This window comes from Meriones unguiculatus, chromosome 3 (genome assembly GCF_030254825.1).
Source record: "Meriones unguiculatus strain TT.TT164.6M chromosome 3, Bangor_MerUng_6.1, whole genome shotgun sequence".
In the NCBI taxonomy this organism is placed as follows: domain Eukaryota; kingdom Metazoa; phylum Chordata; class Mammalia; order Rodentia; family Muridae; genus Meriones; species Meriones unguiculatus.
This window is the reverse complement of record NC_083351.1, coordinates 13,524,827-13,546,138: the sequence shown is the minus strand read 5'-3', so window position 1 is coordinate 13,546,138 and position 21,312 is coordinate 13,524,827. Positions and strand designations below refer to the sequence as shown.

Here is a 21,312-nt window from a genome sequence, read left to right as displayed (position 1 = left end):
TTTCACCAGCTCAAGAGAATGAATTGATGGTTTGGTTTGGGTCCCTTCTGTGGGAATGTGTGTCTTTCAGGGCTCCAAGTACAATTTAAAATTAAATAAAACATAACCATGAAAAAAGCATTTTGTTTAGAATCTTCTCTACATAGTTAAATAGCCCACCTTCTATAACACATTTGTATTAGCCATTAAAAATCTTGGCCATTTCATAAAGCATTCCGATTATTCTTGGAAACACGTTCAATACATGGCCTGTGTTCCAATTAAGAAACATTTCAATACGATGAACGGAAGCTGCCCAGTCTAGGCGAGCGAACCTCCGGCAGCTGGTCATATTCCCCTTAAGAGTTCAGTAATGGTTACTCTCCTTGGTGGCTTCCCTCTTTCATTTCTACCTATTTTATTTTTTAAGGCATGTCTGGTTTTGCATGTATGTTTCCCTGTGTGGGTACACGTGTGTGTGGTGAGGTGGCCCACACATGCATGTGCAGGCCAGAGGACAAGTGCATGCCACTGTACCTAGCATTTCTGCCCAGGGATTGGACTCAAGTCCTCATGCTAGCACAGAGAGCGGTCCACCGACTAGGCCACATCCCCGCCCCTGGGCCACACCCCTGGGCCACGCCCCCAGGTCCTCTGGGCTAATGTGCTAAGTTCATTTTATACTTCCTAACTTCTCAAAAGCCCGACCATGATGAGCGCTCCTTAGAGGGGGATTGAAAGAAACGTAGTAAGGGCGGGAGCGGAGGGAGGAGAGCTCCTCAGACAATCTCCCACGTGTTTGGGGTACTTACAGAAATGGAATTGGAAATGTACAAGGAGGCATCACACACAATGCCATATTCCATCAGCCGTTCCCCAGGGAAAAGGGAGCTGGTCCTGACAGGAGAGATCAGGACCTCCGTGGTCTCAGGGAAGATCCACTCCACGGTCACGTCGCACAGCATCGGGGCCATGGCCTTCTTCAAGGATTTCATCAGCTGTTGGAGAGCGCCAGAACAGAGTAGGTGTGGGTGGGTGAGGAGATAAAAGATGAGCCTGAGGGGAGGAAGGCCCAGCAGGCTTGGGGTAGCGGGTCCAGCAGTGGACACACGTCCTTAGGCTCTTGGAATGGATCTTTGCCGTCATGTCTGAGCATAGCATTTTATAAAAGCTGGGATTGGCCCAGAGGCCCAGCGTAGAGCTCATCCTCTGGCCTGAGCTGCCGACTCGGCAGCTCTGGGAGACCCTGGAGGCCCTTCCACATACCTTCGGTTGCAGCCGCTCCCCCTCCATCAGAAACTCTGCGCTGCCCTTGGATACAGACGCCAGCCCCTTCACCAGTCGGTAGCAGACACTGGGTCCTATTCCAAAACTGTAGCACCTGGGGGACAAGGACAGAGGCTGCTCTGTTTCATTATCCCCAGTGGGATAAGAGACAGAGCATGGTCCAGCAGAGGGAGTTTACAGATGGCCCAGTCTCCAGACAAAAGGCTAGGGGGGAAGATGAGCTTCATGGACACACAGACGAACACTCACACACACACACACCATTCAACTCCCAGTCAATACTCGAAGCAGGCTTTCCCTAAGCTGCACTTGGACTTGCAAACTATGGGCGACTTTCCCCTCCTCATCTTAGGAAAAAAAAAAAAAAAAAAAAAAAAAGGACAAATTTGGAAAGCAGCCCTCAGCATCCTGGAAACAAGGCATTCTGGGAAATGTAGGCGCTATCCTCTCCCACATTTTACTCTGGTTTTCCTTAGGCAGCCCAGAATAATCTGACCCTAGGCCTGCAGGCTGGGCTGACCTGGTAGAAGAGGAGTGAATCCGCACCAGCTCCAGAACCTTCCCGGTGTTGTTCACAGCCCCTTCCGTGATCAGGAAGAGGAGCCGTGGGTGGCCTGGGTGCACTGGCTGCCGGACGATCCACTTGAGAGGGGAGAGGAGGTTGGTGTTCCCCATATCACCCCGAAGTCGCTGGATACAGTCACATGCTGTGGCCAAGTTCTCCTGCAGGGAGGGACCAAGGCAGGGCAGGCAGGTCCCAGGTTCGCCTTGTGGCGTGGACTCTCTAAATACCCCACACTGCCTCGCCGACCCAGGATGAACTGTGTTCTCTGGCTCTTAGTTCGGCCACACCCCTGCCCACCCATATGGAGAATAGCCATCCCCATGTCAATGCCTGAAATGCAGAACAATGGTAATATTGTCCTTTCTGGATTCTTCTTTAGAAATATAAGCACCTCCGAAAAAGGTAGAATTCCTCAGCACAAATATGCTTCCTGCCTGGTAAGGGAAGCAGGTGACATGAGGCCATCTTTAGACAGGACCATTGAATCTGACTTCAGCATCTGACTTCCATGGCACTTTGAGAAGAATCTTGCTTCCCCCGTTTGTGCTTTGGAGTTCCTCCCTCCTAGATCAACTGTGTGCGCCCTGACTCCCCAACAGGTGGATGGTATTGCAATGGGAGTTAATTCCCTCTGGACACATTCTCCTGCCCCGGGCTCAGAAGACTCTCTTTATATCCATGCTTGGAAGGGGCTTAGAAGGAACGGTCAATACTGAGGTTGGGGGGCAGGGTTCGGTTGGTAGAGTGATCACCCAGCACGCAGGAGAGCCCCAGGTTCTATTCCCAACCCCTCGTAAACCAGGAGCATTGGAGCACAGCTGCAATCCACTCTGGAGGCAGAGGCAGGAGGATTAGTCCTTCAAGGTCGTCCTCAGCTATTAGGGAGTTTCAGTTAGCCTAGACTATGCAAGACCCTATTTAAAAAAAATAGTAGCAATGATCAATATTGTCAATATCAAATCTTATGATGAATGTGCAGCTTTGAATGCATCCTCAGGAGACAGGCAGCGATGCATGGGAAATCCATAAGCAAAAATGACTAATTAGAAAAACATGGGGAGCATGGAAAGGCCAGCCTCCAGGCTTCATAACTAAATCCCAGTCTGTTTGTGTTGTGGGCCAGACAGTCATTAAAATGTTGTAGAGAAATGGACATTTTCTGGCATGAAAATATGTTCATAATAGACTAGGGAAGTAGGTTGTGTCACAGTATGGAAGACCTAATTCTAACTTTTAAAATGTGTGTAAATGCACAGAAGGTATTCTGGAGACAGCGCTTCTTTCCCTTGTCATTTTTTGTTTGTTTGTTTTTGTCTGACTGATGTAATCATGGGTCACTTAAAAATGGTTTTTCTGTTGATTATCTAAATCTAACAATCAACAATCAACATGCATTTTCATTCTTTCTTATTTGAGACAGGGTATCATGTTAGCCTGAGCTGGCCCCAGAGTTATTATATGGCTGAGGCTGACCTTGAACTCCGGATCATCCCAGAGCTGGGATTGCAGATGTGCCACCACCCCTGGATCAATTTTTCTCTTTTATTGTGAAAATTTGTCTAGTCACTCTTAGTAGTAAGTAGCCAATAATATCCCTCCTTCCCTTCTGCTCTCTGCCCTCCCTTCTGTCTTTCCTTTCCCCCTCAGCTCTGGGTAGGAGGAGGATGCAGTTTTGCTGCTGGGTCTAGACTCCTTTTGTTCCCTAGAGCAGCTAAGCCTTAGCCTTGCAAGTACCCCCACAGCCTCTTCCCCAGCCACTTGGCTGTCTAATTGTTCTTCTGTCTGTCACCATCCATGGCTATAGTTCAGCCTTGCAAAAACCCATGGTCTTCAAGAGATAGAGGCTGTGGTGGCTAGCAGGCCATGAGCATAATAGATGTGTCCCCTGTCCCTTGTCCCCTGTCCCTGCTCTCCAGGCTCCATGTTCTCACAGACTCTATTGTAAGCGACAGAAGATTTCTGAAGGCCTCAGCAAGCATGGTTTCACTTCAGTTTGCTGCCCCAGCTGTGATTTGGGCTCTCCCTGGGTGGGCAGTATCTGAGGTTGTCCCCAGGATGAATCTTTGCTCTTCCCTCTCTTTCCCATTCATCAATGTCCATCACCCACCCAAGCCCAGACTTCCCCTCTTCTTACCTCGTTGTAGATCTGACTGGAAGGAAAGACTGTCTTAAATGTGGATCCAAAACCAATGACATTGAAGAGACAGGCTGGCACAAGGCTCTTAAGGGCCACCAACATAGCCTCCTGCCAGGTAAGAGAGGGATCCTCAGGACTCAGACAGGGGCTCTGTCACCGCACACCAGTGTTGTTCTTTCCAGCATGGAGCCACCTCCAAAGGGACCTGTCACCCTGCCTGCATCCAGCAACTCCTTCTCTGTGTATCATACAGTCTGCTGCTCCCCACTAGAGACTGACCCATCAAAGCTCTCAGCATATGACATATCAACAGGCCTGACTCATCAGAGCCACTCTGCCACGGCCTCGGAGTCCCATCACCTCTTGCTGACTTTCAGTGGTGACGAGAGCAGGGTCTGCCCATTCCCCTCTCCACCAAAGCAAAGTCGACGTTGATGGGAGGTCACATTGTTGGTCCAATGGCGTCTGGCCCTCATCCAAGGCCCCTGCATCAGCACCATCCTGTCATTAACCAGTGACAGATCCCCATGGAGGTCTCTTTCGTTAGTATTTATTAGATGCAAATGATGTTACTTCAAATGTGCTGCCTTGCTACTCAGCCCTCAGCAGCAGGCCCGTTGGTATCCCCATTCTACAGATGAGAACATGGGCACACAGAGAGGGCAAATGATTGGTTGGAGAACATCCAGTTAGTAAACAGTGCTGCCAAGATTCAGTCATGCCTCTTGGCCTCTGAAGTGTGTGGACATTAGAGATCTCTATCATCTGTAGCTATGCACTACCAGGAGATCTTGATAAAAGTGCTAAAATTAGTGTGGGGCTGGAGAGAAGTAAGGGGATTTTCTCCGAAAACACAAGGACCCAAGTTCAAATCCCTAGCACCCAAACAATAAGCTGAACATGGCTGTGGGTACCCATTGGTGGGTGGAGAGAGGTGGATCATGAGAACTGGCTGGTTAGCTGAAAAAGCGAGCTTCCAGTTCCGGGAGGCCCTGTGTTAAAGGATTCAGGTAGAGAATGATAAAGAAGGACACCCAATATTCTACTCTGGTCTCTACACACAAGAACATAGGTGCATGAATCTGCATTCTCACATGCAATGCAAACCCCCCCATACTCCTGCATATAACATGAAAAAAGAAAGGAAGAAAGAAAGGAAGGGAGGGAGAGAGAGAGACAGAGAGAAAGAGGAGGGGGAGAATCAGTGAGGCTGGGTATGGTAGTGCATGCCCCAAATCTCAGCACTGAGGAGTCGAAGGCAGGGGAACTAGTAGCTCATGGCCAGCCTGGGCTATGTTGGGACTTCCAGGACAACCTGGGCTACAGATCTCGGCTCTATACGAAAACATAGAAAGCAAGCAAGCAAGCAAGCAAGCAAGGAAAGCAGTGGAAGTGATGGTGGGCAGGAAAGTGACAATAATGATGACCAGCGCTGTGCTCAATGGCCAGCAGCTACGATATGCTCACCACAGAGCTAAGCACCTTCACTTAACAATCACATTCAATCACTGCGGCATGAATTAGAGCACAGTGGGTCCGTGGCACACTTTGAAGTTAAACCTGTCTCAGTGGAAACCCCACCTTCCCATTTTTCACTTGACTTTGGGTCTGTCTGGGCCTCAGCCTGGCACAGAGGGAACATTAAATGGTTGTTATTACCAGCCAGTGAGTCTGTATTAGCACTAATGCGTCCGTCTTGTAGAGAAGGGGATGGAGGCTCAGGAGAACTGAGGCATTGTTCTGGGTCATAAAACCTGGGTGTCTGACTTTGGCTTTCACAAATACAGCTCTAGCTCTGGTGAGATGGCATCTACTGCCAGTCCCTGGAACCCACATGGCGGAAGGAGAGAACTGAACCTCACAAGTTGTCCTCTGATATCCACACACACTCCAGAATAACCACAAAATAAAATAAAAAGAATTCTCCCAGTACAGCTCTGAAGTTTTCGGTTGTGTTGGCTGTGCCTCAGCACAGAGGCAGAAATGAAAGGTCTTTCCTTAACCCCCACATCCTACAGTCATGCTCCCATCCTCTGGCATCTTGGCATGGTTTCAGGTAAACAGACCATAATACTCCAGAATATAAAGGCAAGCAGTTGCCAGTTAACTCCGAAATTGCTGTATCTCCCAGACACTATGGCCCTGCAGCGATCCCTCTTCTGCTCCTCTGCAAATGCTCACATTAGATGCTTCCATTAATGTCCCCACTGCCTCTCTGCACTGCCTGTGTCAATACATTTTGTGTCTCTACAAAAGAAGTCAATATCTGCTTTTTTTCATTAGCCACTAATGCATATTCCTGCTGGCAGGGGACTCTGCTGATCCGTACAGATTGTCTCGACTCACACCTATTAGAATTTTAAAGCCCTGTTTTTTTGGCAGCAAGTGGTGGCTGAAGAATGAGACCAGCTGCCGGAAATTAAATTGCCTGAACTTTCCCCTTTGGCGTGGGCTGTTTGGACTTCTACTCCTTCCCTCCTCCCCAAGCCTTGCTGTCCCTAAAACTTCTACTCGGTGGACCATAATGAATGACTCAAACATCCCGTTCCCCCACCAGCCTTGGCAAGGCTTTCCCCAAGTAATTTCTGTGCCTTTCTCTGAAAGGGTCACGCTTAGCAGAATGGATTGCGCAAGCACAGAGGCATCTGGGAAGGGATGACCTTGAGTGGAACTAAGAAGAAAGCAAGGGGGAGATTCCACAGGGAAAGTGGTCTGAAGGAAAAAGCAGAGAAAGTCACGGTCAGAGAACTCTGAAGCGCTAAAGGCGGAGGAGGGTTGCAGTTCACAAGAAGGATTTTTGCTCATAAACAATTTCATTTCAATGATAATAACTTCCTGGAGTGCTTGCCTGAGAGGACTCAAAGACTCAGTCCAGGCTTGGCAGGGGTGGGAGGGTGTTGGGAAATAGTCAGGATCAATTATTGATGTCTACCTGGACTGAGGAGAAACAGCAGAGGGGCCACATGATGTACATTTGCTCTCCCTGAATTAACCCTTTCTCCTCACTTCATAGAAAGGATGAATAAAGTCCAGCATTGGGAGTCAGTTTGTCCAAAGCCACATAGCTGTTGTGACAGAATCAATTCTGGACCTCAGAAATGCTCCTTCAACAATGCCGTGCCGCAGAGGTGACATGAACAAGAGAGCTTTGTAAAACAGAGGGCATGCCTTGTTCCTCATAAGCAGTGAATGCAAAATGAGCACAGACCTGCCCTCCACCAACCCTGTGATCCTGGGAAAAGCATTTCACTTCTTCAGGACTCAACTTCCTTACCCCAGAAACAAGGGGTGGGGTATGAAATGCTCCCCAAAGACCTTTTTAGGTTTATAATGCTGGGGGGCGCTCTAAGGTGACCAAGGGGGTGTCCCGATGTGGCTACAAAACAGACTACAGAGAGCTGCTGGATCTGCAAGTTCAGAGTGGCACGCCAGCACCCTGGACAGCTCCCCACCCTCCTTCATCTCAGTGGCCCGCAGGCCAGAAGGTACCCGCCAGTCTCACACCCACATGTCAGGATGCCTCCAGAAGGATCTTTGATTCCATCTATGATACTTCTGTCATTATTCAAGAGCAGGAGGGCCTAAGAGGACCAAAGCCTAGCTGGCCTCAGTGATTCTACATAAGCACCCCCCACCCCTTGCTCAGTCTGTTGCCCTGGAAACAAGAGCTTGCTCCATGGTCGAGATAAGGGGAGGATGGAATGCTGGGTGACAAGAGAGCCCACTCTTTTCTCGCCCCTTCCCTCTCTTATTCTCCTGAGCTACGATCTATTACTCAGTCCACTACACAGAATGAGGGGTTCTATCCAGAAGGACAAAAATAGGCCACATGGGGACAGATGAGGATGAGACAGTCCTTTCTCTTAATGAGCTCATAACTCCAGATAGGGAGACAGACACCTGCAGCAGTCACAATAAAAGGGAACATTGGATAATTCAATAACAAGATTAGTGATTTCCTGACGGGGAAGAGGGGCTCTCTGGTAGGTGAGGAAGGCTCTATCACTCTTCTGGTTGTTTTTTTTTTGTGGCGCTTCCCAAGCAGCAAGAACAAACCAAATTCCCAGGCCTTCTGACTGGCTATCAAGTATGCCACACTTGGCCGTGAATGATATGAATGCGTTGAATATGTTGGTATCTTGTTCTTGTTTTTGTTTTTTCCTAAGATGGCTGCATGTAGAGCTTTGCTCCTTTGGGAGAAAGAATACCTAAATGCTCTAAATTATGCAATATGTTGTGTGTGGTATGTGTGCATGTGTGTGTGTGTGGTGTGTGTGTGTGGGGTATGTGCACACGCACGCATACGCTCATGGGAACCAGACAACCTTGGGTGCTGTTCTCAGACACTCCCGTCTTATTTTTTGAGACAAGGTCTATCACTGAACCGGAACTGACTCGCTAGGTCCACCCGTCTCTGCCTCCCAGTGCTGAGATTACAAGTGTGTACCACCACGCCTGGACATTTCTCTAGACATGACTTCCGAGAATCAGGTCCTTGCAAGCAGTTCACTGAGTTAGCGCTTTTCTATTGAGTTCATGCAGCAGGGGCCGTGTGCCTGATGACTATGATGTCAGGTGGGGAGAAAAGTCAGGCGGCTGCTGGTTTGATCACAGATTATGTGTGATCTTGGGTTAGGTTACTACAACTCTCAAGAACCATTTTCTCATGTGGAAACAGTGACAAGGGGAGCAATCTCTCAGGATAATAGCATTAAACAGACTCGGAGCATCTAACACTCCTCCTGCACATCACATTTAGAATTCCCCCCTCCCTCTGTGCTCCTCCCCAATCAGGACTTAGGGGAGTGCTTCATCCAGCACAGGTGTGGAGCACTTTTGCAGAAAGTGAAGGACCTCACTCCTTGTAGACACACAGCATCTCTGCTTCTGCTCCCATCACTTCAAGAGGTTTATTTTGAGAGCAGTTTAGGTGTCTCTGCTTAAACTGATTTTGAACAAGTGGCTTCTCAGAACACAAAGTCCTCTGGAAGCCAGGCAGAGGAAAGCACAGCTGATGTACTTGAGCCCTGGCTCCTGGGGCGCGGGGTCCTGCACACAGTACCTTGACACACTGGATGCTGGCCTTGCTCATGCTGCTGCTCCTGTCGATGAGGAAGATAAACTCCCCGTGGGTCTTCCTCAGGCTGGGCTGCATAGAGTGGAGGTCAGGACAGAAGTTGAGCATGATGACTGAGTGGTGAGGAATGTCTTTGTGGAGACGCTTCCGGATGACTTCTGTCTGGAGGAGAAGGGAACACTCTTGGATTTGATTTGGTGTGGCTGTTTCCTCCTAATTGAGACATCTCCTCCCACAGGACAGGAGGGAGGCTCCTTAAGACTCAGGAAGAAAATTATAAGGTTTGGGAGGTCAACACAAGTCACAGGTCTCAGGAAGCTCCTGAAACCTACAGGATTAACAAGCTCTCTGCCTGGGGTTTTAGAAGCAGCATTAACTGCTGGGCTGAGGAGACTCTTCAACATGCCCAAGGTTTGAAGGAGCTCCCAGGATGAAGCTTTCGTGAGTCATTGTTCATGCTCAGTGGGACTGTTCAGTGAGGCAGCTTGCCTTTGAGTCAACCATGTTCCTGTAAATAATCCCATACTCACTGGCTTACTAATTTACACTTGAGGTGGAATAATTTCCTTAGTCCATTGTTGGTGGTCTATCTGGGGAGCAGAGACATTTTTTCACCCCCTCCCCCAGAAAAAGTCATAGAACTCTTGAACAATTAAAAAATCTTGAGACTCATGTTAGCAACCCCCCCCCCCCCGCAACTCCTCATCACTCACTAAGCACCAGCTAGATCCAAATTTTACTCTATGCCAAAAGCTTCCAGGCTGGCTGTCCCTGGCTCCTGTGCTCCATAATGTCAAAGGCTGTGAGAGTAAGCACAGCTTTGCACATTTCTGAGTTTGAACCCCAAACTCTGACACCATCCAACTGTGACTGTGTGGTATCAAATAAGTCCTTCCTTTGGGTATCCCTTCCCATGTACAGTGGGGTGAAAACATTCACCTCTTACAGTTGTGAATATTAGCACATAGGAAGGGCCCCCCAAACTGAATAATAATCTTTCCATGTGCACACTGGATATAAGCCCCTCTCTGGTTCACTTGGTTGAGAGCTTGGTTCCCCTGCTCAGTGGATCTCTCCCACTGATAAATTCTTCCTTCTCCTTCACAGTTTTCATGGTTGGATAGCCACCCCCCAGGTGGATATTCTTGCTTAGCTTCCTCATCCACGAAATGAGGAACATGTGTGCATGCCTCATGGAATTGTCATGTGGATGGAATGCCATACCTGTGACGCTGGCCTCCTGGCAGATTCCATGCCACGATTGTTGCTGTGGCTGCTGCTGCCTGTCCTGGGGGCTTCAGGTACCTCTCAAGCTGAATGCAGCCTTTGCTGTGCTCTCCCCCTCCCTACTAGCTACTGTGCTGCACCTTGGTCTCTTGTTCTCCGGGAATCCCCATGGTGCTCAGTTAGGAGCAATGACAGTACAGGAGGGGGAGCAGCTTCATTCTACTTCTATTGTATTTTATCATCATGTGTGTATGTGCCCTTGTGTGTGTGAATGCAAATGGAGGCCAGAGGTCTGCTTTGGATGTCTTCCTCAATTGCTCTCTGTCTTAGTTTCTGAGTCAGGATCTCTCAACTTGGAGATCGTTTATTCAGGTAGACCAGATGGTCAGACAATCGCAGCAATCCTCCTGTCTTTGCCTCCCTGGTGCTGGGATCACAGGCCTGCAACCTCTGTGCACCTGGATTTTATGTAGGTGCTAGTGATAAGACTCTGGTCTTCGTGCTTACATGGTAGGCTCTTTACCGCCTGAACCCTTAGCTAGCCCGGTTTCTACTTTTGTTCACCTTTACATGGATGCATTGTTATTGTGTATGCCTGTGCATACGAAGGTGTGCATGTGGAGGTCAGAGGGTAGCTTGTAGAAGTCACTTTGCTCCTTCTATGTTGGTTCTGGAGATTGGTCTCAGCTTGTCAGGCAAGCACCCTTACCCTCTAACCTTCCGTATTGTTATGCTTGGGGGTTTGGGGTCCTGCTCTGGGGGCACATGCTGCTGCAAACCCCTCTTCTTGACCCTCCATTCACCTCACTCTGAATTGGATCTATTTCCTCCATCTCCACTCCCTCCGCCACAGGCTGTCTGTATCCACACATCTCTTTGTGTCTGTTTCTCAGTCTCCCCTTGTCCCTTCCCCACCCTAACGGTGGGCTTCAGCACTCATCCAGTCCTCACACCAGAGACATAGCAGTCTTCCACAATGTCTCTCTCTTCCAGACCCTTCCCATCCCATTCTTCAGCAGAAACTTTCTCTCTTTACCTAACAGACACCTGATTTGATGATTTGTCCTGATTTGGTGTCTCTCTGGCATCACCCAAGTTTGGGGCAGGCTCTGTGACCTCCACAGTCGCCTCTTGGTGGCCTCATCTTTCTTCCCTGTGGTCCATGTATACACAGCAGCTAGCAACAGCTTCACCCCATACTCTAAGCTGTACTTTATGAAACTCCAGGTGTCTGTCTACCACTCAGCTCTGGCTATTTCAGCCCCATCCTCCTATTCTGCTTGCAGTTCCGGCACCTGTGTTTTCTCTGCCCACCCTTCTCCTCATGGGCCTTCTGCCACCCGGATCTTGTTCTCATATGGGCATTTGCTTGGCACCTGGCTATAGAATACCTGCCATCATATTGTCCTGTCCAATTTCTCCCCCAGTATCAACCCCTCTTCTAGCCAATCTTGCTCACTTGGTATTCCTGGTCTAGGATATAAGGTCCTTAAGGTAAGTAATATATGTTTCCAGGGCCTTTAGTACCAAGAACACATAGTATTTGTTGGATGAATAAGTGAGACACTGGATCTCTCTTTTCAGCCCCTGCAACCCTCTGCCTGCATCAGCTACTGACCTCTGTGTGCGAAAGTTTGGTTGGTTTGTTTCAGTCTCTGTCTGTCTTTGAACCTCCATCTCTTCCACAGTGTTCTGCCCTTTCTTTGCTAAATAAGCTATGGACAGTCCATCAAGCATCCTCTGGGTGATGTTCTCCTTCTCGGTGCTCCTGACCTGACATCTCTCCCTTCTGTGGATCCCACTCTCCCACCCATCCAGAGCCCAGTCCAGCTTGGCTTTTTGGATGACAGAGCCCAAGGCAGAAACAGCCACCTCTGCTCCTTTCTCACCACGAGAGCTCTTTTCAGCAACCCGATTATTCTGCCTTTCAGAGGGCTGAGTGGGTGCTTGGCTCTGGATTCCCTAATGGCTCCTCAAGCTGCCATTATCCAATTACAATACACTCATCATTTCTGAGCAGCTGCTTCTTGATCACTGTCATTCTCAGAACTCATGAGACTACTGGCTGTTTGCATAACTAACCCAAGGTGGTAAATTAATTCTCATTTGCCACAGCGGCCCCGGAGCTAATTGGTTTAAGGTCTGACAGTCAGGACAGCCATCTCCAGGCCAGGGTAGGGGGACAATAAGGGAGTTACCTGCCCTCTCTACACCATTATTTGTTCTTGGAGATTGATGGCACCTCTGGCATGTCATGCTTGTCCTCATCTTTGAAATCTAGCTCAGCTTCCCTTTTTTTGCAAATTCATTTGGAAGACAAGTGTTTCTCTCCTTGACTCCCCCCCTCCATCTCTAAGCATAATGATGACATCAACTCCCCAACATCTCCCCAGCAGGAGTTTTCACTGGGGTCCCACAGTGGGGTTGACACCAGCAGTTAGGTCACCCACATTTTCCGGTCCACTTCCCTTCTCCCTGTCCTGTACCATCGGGGTAGCAGGAAGGTGAGGAACAGTTAAGCCCATTTCCATTGCACCCCATTCCAGGAGTGTTACCAGTCCTCTAGTCCTGATACCCCAGATTAAAGTCTAGAGATAACACTGGGTACTGGACCTCAGACTACTCATCAGCAAATGAGCCAAGGAAAAGAGATGTGCCATCCTGACATTCAGAACATGCGCTGTGGGGGCGGGGGAGCATGTGTGGAAGGCAGATTACAGGGCTTACAGTGTGGTAGGTTCAGCACTCTCCTGCCCTCCTGAGGACGACGCCTCCCCACCCTTCAGTGTTGGGCTGGGCAAGGGTTTCATCCAATTTGTAGGAGAAATTGAGGACCCCAAATGGAGAAAGAATGAGGAGCCTATTTAGCAGAGGGAGCCCCAGGAGGTGAAGAGGAGGCTTGGAGTGGCTTGGAGAAATAAGGCCAAGGTGGCATCTGTAGTTAGCTGCAGGTCCTGGCAGGCTTGGGAATTTTGAGCGGTACTAGGAGAAGCTGACCCAGAAAGGGGTAGGCTGGGGTGCCTGCTGTATCCGAAAGTCCACTCCCACTTTCCTTGTGGTGCCTGGGACCCCAGAAGGAAACACCTTTCATTCCTTGTCCAGGCTCTGCCACCAGGATGCGACCTCAGGTGAGTCATGCCCTCCACCTCGGGCTCAGCGCCCTCGATGGTTCAATGAGACCAAGTCCCCAGTGCCACCCAGCTCTGCACCAGGGTCTCACCTTTCTCTCCGCGCTGCCGTCCTTCTTTATCTCCCTATTGACACCTGCTTTCTCGTTCAAGTGCTGTTCAAATTCCTCCAGGGTCATGTCCCCTTTCTCCACCAGGATGTGTGGCATGTGAGGCTCTGCACAGACAAGATCAATGCTCAGCACTTGCCTGGATGTGAGGGGCACGGCAGGGGTGGCAGTCTAGGGGTCCTTTCTTCATGGGGTTGGGGGTGGGGTGGTTTTCTAATTGGAGAAGAGGGTGATATTCCTGAATGTGTGAAGCACTAGGGGTTAGGAGATGACTCCTTAGCTGTGGTAGCCTAGCACCACCTTCTTTTCATGGGCCTCAGTTTACCCTTATGTAAAATGGACTGGGGCTGAGCCAAATGCCTGTGAAATCTTTTCAGGACCAGGCATTTTGTGAGTTTGTGAGGAGGCAACAGATGACACGCCCCTCCCCCTGAGGGTGAATTGTCACAGCCCTTCTGCTCAGCCAGCCTGAGGGCTCGAGGCTGCCCAGGCAGATGACACCTGGGGCTGGAAATTTGGCTCTGCCAGATACACACAGATTTCCCTTGGGGGCAAGTCTCTGGTCTCCTCCCCCATCTCCCACAGTGCCCCCAACTCTTGCACTGACTAGCCATCTTCCGCAAGGGCAGCAGAGCCCCACGTGGGGTACCATACCACTGGGGTGGAGAAGGATCTCCACTGGCCGGTCAAAGGTGTGTTTGTTGGCCAAGGTAATGATGATGCTCTTGGCTGAGTGTGCCGACGGGGAGGCATCTGCACGGATATCATGTGTGGGACTCTCCACCCCTGAGCGGCACAGAAAGACGGGACAGAGGAGGCACAGATTTAGGAGTGCAAGAGGGAAGAGAGCTCAAAGGGGGTGGGGGACTGAGACTGAGGCTGGAGGTGACTGAAAGGCCATCCCTAACATGGACTCCTGTCTTGGTGTGTGAGCATGGGTGCCCTCCTCAGCTTCCCCCAGTGTATATGGTTTTCAAGATGGTGCCCGGTGGTCCTTTCTTTCCTGACCACAGGATCTAGCAGGGATCATGGGGGGCATGCTTGCTCTTGGGGCACAAAGTGTATCCCAAATGCTAATAAGCATTAAGAAAGGGCTCAGTGCTCCATGAGTGAATGTCTTTTTGTGGGTGTTCTTAAAGTGTAGCTTGCATTGCAATAAACACCCATTGATAAGAAATCATGCCCTGTACCCTTTAAAAACCCAAGTTGGCTGGGAGGAGAACCATCCAATCCCAGTTCTCAGCCCTGGTTGCATATTGGAATTACCCAGAGAACTTTATAATGTTCCATAACCAGGATGCACTTCAGAATCTCAGGATGCTGCGGGGGGAGGGGGGGTTCGGTGGCTAGGCTGCAGGGAAGGGTTAGACTATTTCCCAGGCGAGAATCAGAGCTCAGCTTCTGCAAAAGGCTGAGCTACCGACCACTCTCCAGAAGATATTTTCTCAGGAAGTCACAGCATGGGGCTGAGTGAACTTGAATACTGTTTTGGGGAGAGGTGTATCTTGGGATAGCTTGCTCATCAAGCTCTGAGTGGTTCAGCTTGGCTTCTGCTTGACTTCTGGGTTAGGTGGTCTTCCTGCTAGAACTCCCATACTCCCCCCCCCATCTCTCTGGTGGCTCTGAGGCTGAAGCCCTATCTCCCCATTCTTCTTCGTCTCTTTCTGTGCCTGGGCATCTTCCTCTCACCTGCGAGCAGACATGGTCCACGGATCTCTAGCTGAAAGTTGAATTCATATTCCATGGGGTTGGTCACATCTGTGTCCAGGAGAGTGGCCAGACACAGCCCATTGTAGGAGTCCATGCTATGCATGCCGAAGCAGTGTGGGTCTTTGCTAGAAAGGGTATGGAGGAGAAGGGGGAGGAAGAGGGAAGAGGGGGAGGAGGAGGAGGAGGAAGCTCAGAGACAAGCCAGCATGAGAAGACTATGGGTCTCAAACAGCCAAGCCTCCTCCCATCCCAGGACGTCTGTCATCTCATTTAGCCTGACTTCAGGGATAGCCTGGAAACAGAGAGAAGCTACCACTGGGGAGTACCTGGGATGGGTCAAGATCCAGGTATGGGTTCCCAGTGCCCCAACCCTTATCATTCCCACCACAAACCCAGGAGGAGGACACCAATGCCCAACTTCTCACATGAGGCTCTGAGGCCTAGCAAGCAGAGGTGATGCACCCAAAAACCTACGGCTAGGGTTTGGCAGAGCTGGCTGCTCTCCTGGTTTGCCTGGCTCTGGTATGGATGACTTGTAGTGTCACAGCTGCCTTGTGCCTGTGGTCTATCATGCACCTCAGTGGCTCTATTACCGAGTTTCACTCGTTCCGTCTGCACGGCTGTCACTCCGTTCCTGCTATTAACTCCACGCCACACAGGGCCTTCCATTTCTACGAATTCACTTCCCTCCTGCACTCACAGACACCACTGCTAACATTCTAGCTGTGTCTCCTTTGGCCTTCTAAAGAACATTTTTTTGTGTCCCTGGGCAAAGGGCATATGCTGAGCATAGTCAAGCTGCTTTCCTGCTCTGTAATCTAATCCCCATATCCTTGGCAGTGAGCAGGAGTCCCTTGCTTCCCCATGGCCCAGAAAACACTGCATCAGCTGGCTTTCTCATTTTCCTTGTGTCCAATTTGGGTAACTGTGAGGGTCATGGGGAGTTGATACAGATTCTCAAGAGCATAGCTGTCAACTCTGCCAGCTGGAATGAGGGCTAGCACACCAGGGCTCTTTGCTCTACTGCAGTCCAGAATGTCCCAGTGAGATCCTGCCTTTGTTGTTTGTTTGTTTGTTTGTTTTGAGACAGGGTTTCTCTGTGTAGCTTTGACTCTCCTGGACTCACTTTGTAGACCAGGCTGGTCTCGAACTCATAGAGATCTGCCTGCCTCTGACTCCCTGAGTGCTCGGATTACAGGCATGCACCACCACACACGCTGAGATCCTGCCTTTTAAACCTACACTGCAGCCCCATTGGCAGTGCTTGCAAAGTGACACATGGGCTGATGATACCTGCCCAGGTCTTTTTTGCCACCTGCTTCTGGCATCTTCAAGATCTACGTGATCTGTTCCACCATCCCCTGGGCTTGGCTCTTCCTCTATCACTCTGATATAGCCGTGCTTAGCCCCACCATAGCCAATCAACCTTGCTGCAGCCTCAGGATCTTTGTATACTATCGGCCCCAGTGCTCTTCTATAATGCGTTTCCATAGCTTCCTGAGCATTCACAGAGAGGGTAAGGATATGGGTTCCATCCCCAGCCACTCAGGAGGAAGAGGGGGAGGAGAGGAGAAGTGGAAAGGGGGTGGATGAGAAAGGATGAGGAAAGAGAGGAGAAACAGAAGAGAGGAAGGAGAGGAGGAAGGAGAAAAGGAGGAGGAGGAAAACAAGGAGGAAGGAGAAGAGGAGGAGGAAGAGGGGGAGGAGGGGAGAAGGAGAGGGATATGGGAGGAAGGGGAGGAAGGAGAAAAATGAGAGAGATGAGGAGGGGAAAGATGGAGGGAGGAAAAGAGTAGGGGGAGGAAGAGGAGAAGAACATAGCTCTTACTTAACCCTGGTCTCTTCTAGATAAAGCAGCAGCCACACACCCATTCTGCTTGGCTATCCCAGCCTTGCAGCCTATCACCTGTTGCCTGTGTCAGATCTCCCCTAAGGCCCTGCCCTCACTGTTAAGCTGTCAGTGAAGCCTGACCTGGTCTCTGGATGCCCAAGGTTGGACTCTCTTCTTCATCCTCTTAGCCCAAAGAAATTCTTTCAAACCAGTTTTTATATAATTAGTTATGCTTTTGAGCCACACGCATGAAGAATCACATGACTGTTGCATGATAATAATGATAGCTTCCCTTCAGTATTTTTTTGTTTTTGTTTTTGAGGCAGGGTCTCACTGTGTAGCCCTGTCTGTCCCGGAACTCACAATGTAGACCAGGCTGGCCTCAAAATCACAAAGATACGTGCCCCTGCCTCTTCCTCCTGAGTACTGAGATTACTGGTGAATGCTGTGACATCTGGTTCCTCTCCAAGTTTCTAAACAGCAAAACGTCAAGTTGTTTTATTCCTTTTCTATCCATAACACTTAGTCCTAGGGTTCACCACATCGTACGTACTCAGAAAAACTATTTTAAGTGCATCAAAAAAATTACCCCTGGAAATGCTAAAGCCTTGAACCTCTGCCAGTACCAAAATGGGGCACTTCAGGGAGATTTTTCTGGAACTTTGAAAGCAAAAAGAGTCCAAGAGCTTCCCTGCCCCTTCCCGTCTCTTTCCTGCTGCCCCTGACCAGGCCTTGGTCTGGGCAGAGCCTCCTTACCCTTGAGTCTGTTTGCTGGATGAGCCAGATCTTCGGCTGCAGAACTTAGATACGGTAGGGGCACAGACGGCTGGCAGAAGGACCCTCACAGCCCCGCTGGGCAGCGTGAGGAGTTCCGAGGAGGTGCTGATGAAGATGGTGACACTCTCCATGGGACCAATGGTCCCCAGGTTGACCACGAACAGAATCCGCTCCAGATCCTCATCCAAGGCCACCTTTCCCGGTGTGCAGGAATGAGGGGTGATGGAAACCCCCTCTTGTGGAATGTTCCCTAAGTGCCAGGTTGGCGTCAGGTGCTGTGCAGATCTCATCCCTGACCCCCCTCTAAGCTTGCTGTGGGGTAGCTTTGAGCAGCCTTCTTTTGCTGATGGGGAAACTGAGGCCTGACATAGGGGGTTGACTTGCCTAAACTGTTCAGCTGATTAGCTCACTGGCCGGAATCTGGTCCTTCATGGGTCTGCCTGGAGCCTGTGGATTTCCATCAGGAGACACAGAAACCCAGAGCACCCACCAAAGGATCACGAATCCACCCTGCAAACCCCACCCAGACCCCAACTGAAGCTCATGATCTTTGCTTCCATCTGGAAGGCTCAGTTTCTCCAAATCCCACTGGCCTAGTCTTACCCATTCATCAGCTAACCACCCCACCCCCACCCCATAGGGCCCTTCCTCTCTTCCAAGCCCGGCCACTTTTGATGTCCCGTCATGGTTACTCCTGGGGACATTCCTAGCAATTTTCCCAGGTCGTGAAAGATCACAACAGAAATCAATGTGCATCTGGATGTTCATGCTAACATCTTCAGCTTCATCTGGATCCATGACAGCCAGTGATCTCATTGGCTTACATCATGTGCTACTTGGATACGTGCCAGGCCTCTAGCATGCTGTGTGACCTTGACTCTGCCACTGTCTCTTTCTGAGCCTTAGCCTCCTTGCTAAGGAATCACTAGCCATGCTTCCAGAACTTTACCGTGGCGTAAGTTCTTGGTAGGCAGCATTTTAGCATTGGGTGGGTCTGATTATTTACTCCAGTTTACAGATGAGTGTGTGTGCATTGCACACAAGTGCACCAGTGAGTGCAAGGCCAGAGGAGATGCTGGGTGACTTCCTTTGTAATGCTCTCTCTCTCTCTCTCTCTCTCTCTCTCTCTCTCTCTCTCTCTCTCTCTCTGTTTTTTAAGACAGGGTTTCTCGGTGTGGCCCTGGCTGTCCTGGAACTCACTCTGTAGACCAGGCTGACCTCGAACTCAGAGATCCCCCTGCCTCTGCCTCCCGAGTTACTGGGATTAAAGGTGTGTGCCACCATTGTTAGGCTCTCCACTATTCTCTTGAGACAAGGTCTTTCACTGAGCTTGGAGGTTAAGGATTTTTGCCTGAGCTGGTTAATCAGCAAGCCCCAGGGATACTCCTGTCCCTGTCTCTGCCTGTCCCCATCAAGTGCTGGGGTCGTAAGGTCAGAAAACCACACCCGACTTTGTACAAGCTCTCTTACTGTCAAGCCATGTCCCCACATCTTCAGACTAGACTCCCTTCTTATCTAAAGCTCATCAGGATAGGCACCCGTGCCTCCTGTGATTCATTCCACGAGGCCTCTGAGCCAGAATGATCTATAACCTGCCCTCTTTCTGATCTTCATCACACCTTGAAGGTGAAAACAAGGACAGTGTCCTGCTTTCGAGAACAACAAAGCCGAGGTACGGATGTTCATACGATTCTAGCTCTGGATTCCTGGCTGTAGTTCAGTCCTCTCTAACATGCCCCCATGCTGCCTTGCCGTGTGCCTGAGACCCTAGCTCAGGTGGCCTCCATCCAGGCCAGCCTCACCGTGGTTCTGATGGGTCTCCTTACCTGTGACAGTGGCAGACTGGATATCCAAGTAGCTTCTGTCCAACTTGGCTTTGTCTTTGATCTGTATGGTCACAACCCGGTCACCAACGACTGCCTCAAAACCAACCACTGTGGTGTACTCATCCGTCGGATACACAAAGAGAGCTGGTGGAGTAAAGCCCAGCATCACCCTTCATGCCTGGGTTGGCCATGTGGGTTGTATTTACTGCCCCGGAGGGGACATTGCAGAGCAGAGTTGGGGCTGGGCAGGTGAGGGCAGCAGCCGGCAGTAAAGGGCAGCTGTGTTCTTACTCTTGGGTGTATGGGCTGCCAAGGCCAGAAAGTCTGGTGTCCAAGGAAAATGAAAACCTGAGCTGTCATGTAGGCTGTGTCTAGGCCTAACAGTACAGGTCTGGTGGTGAATGTGGTCCATGGTCATTGATTTGCCACTGGTACTGAGTGGCAAAGGGTGGGGCTATAGAAGAGCTAGAGGAGGGTTCAAATCCAACCTTGTTCTTGTTCCCCAACCTTGCTAGGTTGGACAGGACTCATCTCTAAGCCACTAGGAGCCTCATCTACAAAATGAGGCTAATACATGAGGCAAACCTTATGGTGCCATTTATTAAGTTATGTACCACATCGTAGGCGCCACACACTCTTCTGTCTTAGGGGTTGAACCCAGGGCCTTTCACAAGCTAAGTAAGTGCTCTACCACGGGATTACATTTTCATCCCTGTTGTTACTTTTTAGTTTGAGACAGGGTCTCCCAAGCTAGCCTTGAACTTGCTACCTAGGCCAGCTAGACCTTGAATTTTTATTTTATGTGCATTGGTGTTTTGCCTGCATGAGTGTCTGTGTGAGAGTTTCAGCTCCTGGAGTTGACACAGTTGTGAGCTGCCATATGGGTGCCAGGTCCTCTGAAAGAGCGGTCAATCCTCTTAACTGCTGAGCCATCTCTGCAGCCCTCACCTTGAATTTTCAGTCCTTCTACTTTGACCTCGGGAGTTGCTGGGATTACCAGCTTGGACCACCAGGCCAGGCTATCTTTTTAGAGTCAAATTTCTTCAACATGAAGAATATGTTAGTCACCTAGAGTCTTGTAGGCATTTGGATTTGAATTCATTTGGGACAGAGCCTGAGATTCTGCATTTCTGTTTAGGTTCTAAGTGATGGAAAGCTTGAAAATCTCAAGTCATCTTCTCTCCAACATGGAACCAGCACAGTGCTGGGACCATGGTGAGACCTCTGAAAACCCTGACTTCCTGTCATCTAGAACCTCAGTTTCCTTATCTATAAAATGAGAACACTTGTCCCTCCTGTAAGAGGAAAGTTGAGTGTCCTGTCTCCAAGCTTTTCAGTAACTTTGTCTCCAGGGTCCCCCTAGGTAGGCCCTGTTTTCAGTCTCCAACTTCAGCCTCCCTCAAATAGAAGATTAGGGCCAATTGTTCAGCTCAAATCCCTGAAGAGAAGAAAGTTCCCATGTGAGTTCATTTCAGGTGTTGCTGGCCCCCAGGAGAGCACAGAAACGGTGGCAGGGTTTGGGACATGGGCAGGGAGAACGGCTTAGCCATTAGGAGACTCCATCTCTTTGAATAAGAAGGTGATCCTGGTCAGATGTGGTGGCACATCTGTAACCCTAGCACTTAGGTAATTGGGGCAGGAGGATTGCTGAGGGTTTG

General features: G+C 49.9%; 1 protein-coding gene across 2 annotated transcripts in view; it reads right to left on the bottom strand.

The window, feature by feature from the left end:
* Vwa5b1 (von Willebrand factor A domain containing 5B1) overlaps positions 1 to 21,312 on the bottom strand; it is a 66,049-nt gene that overhangs the window by 24,075 nt on the left and 20,662 nt on the right. For both annotated transcript variants that reach the window (XM_060379211.1, XM_060379212.1), the window contains exons 3-12: positions 19,655 to 19,798; positions 17,808 to 18,078; positions 15,200 to 15,345; positions 14,165 to 14,296; positions 13,493 to 13,617; positions 9,031 to 9,207; positions 3,966 to 4,076; positions 1,787 to 1,989; positions 1,246 to 1,360; positions 792 to 977 (exon numbers count right to left, since the gene is read on the bottom strand). In XM_060379211.1, coding sequence (XP_060235194.1) covers positions 792 to 977; positions 1,246 to 1,360; positions 1,787 to 1,989; positions 3,966 to 4,076; positions 9,031 to 9,207; positions 13,493 to 13,617; positions 14,165 to 14,296; positions 15,200 to 15,345; positions 17,808 to 18,078; positions 19,655 to 19,798 — 1,610 coding nt within the window. The remainder of the gene's footprint in view (positions 1 to 791; positions 978 to 1,245; positions 1,361 to 1,786; positions 1,990 to 3,965; positions 4,077 to 9,030; positions 9,208 to 13,492; positions 13,618 to 14,164; positions 14,297 to 15,199; positions 15,346 to 17,807; positions 18,079 to 19,654; positions 19,799 to 21,312) is intronic.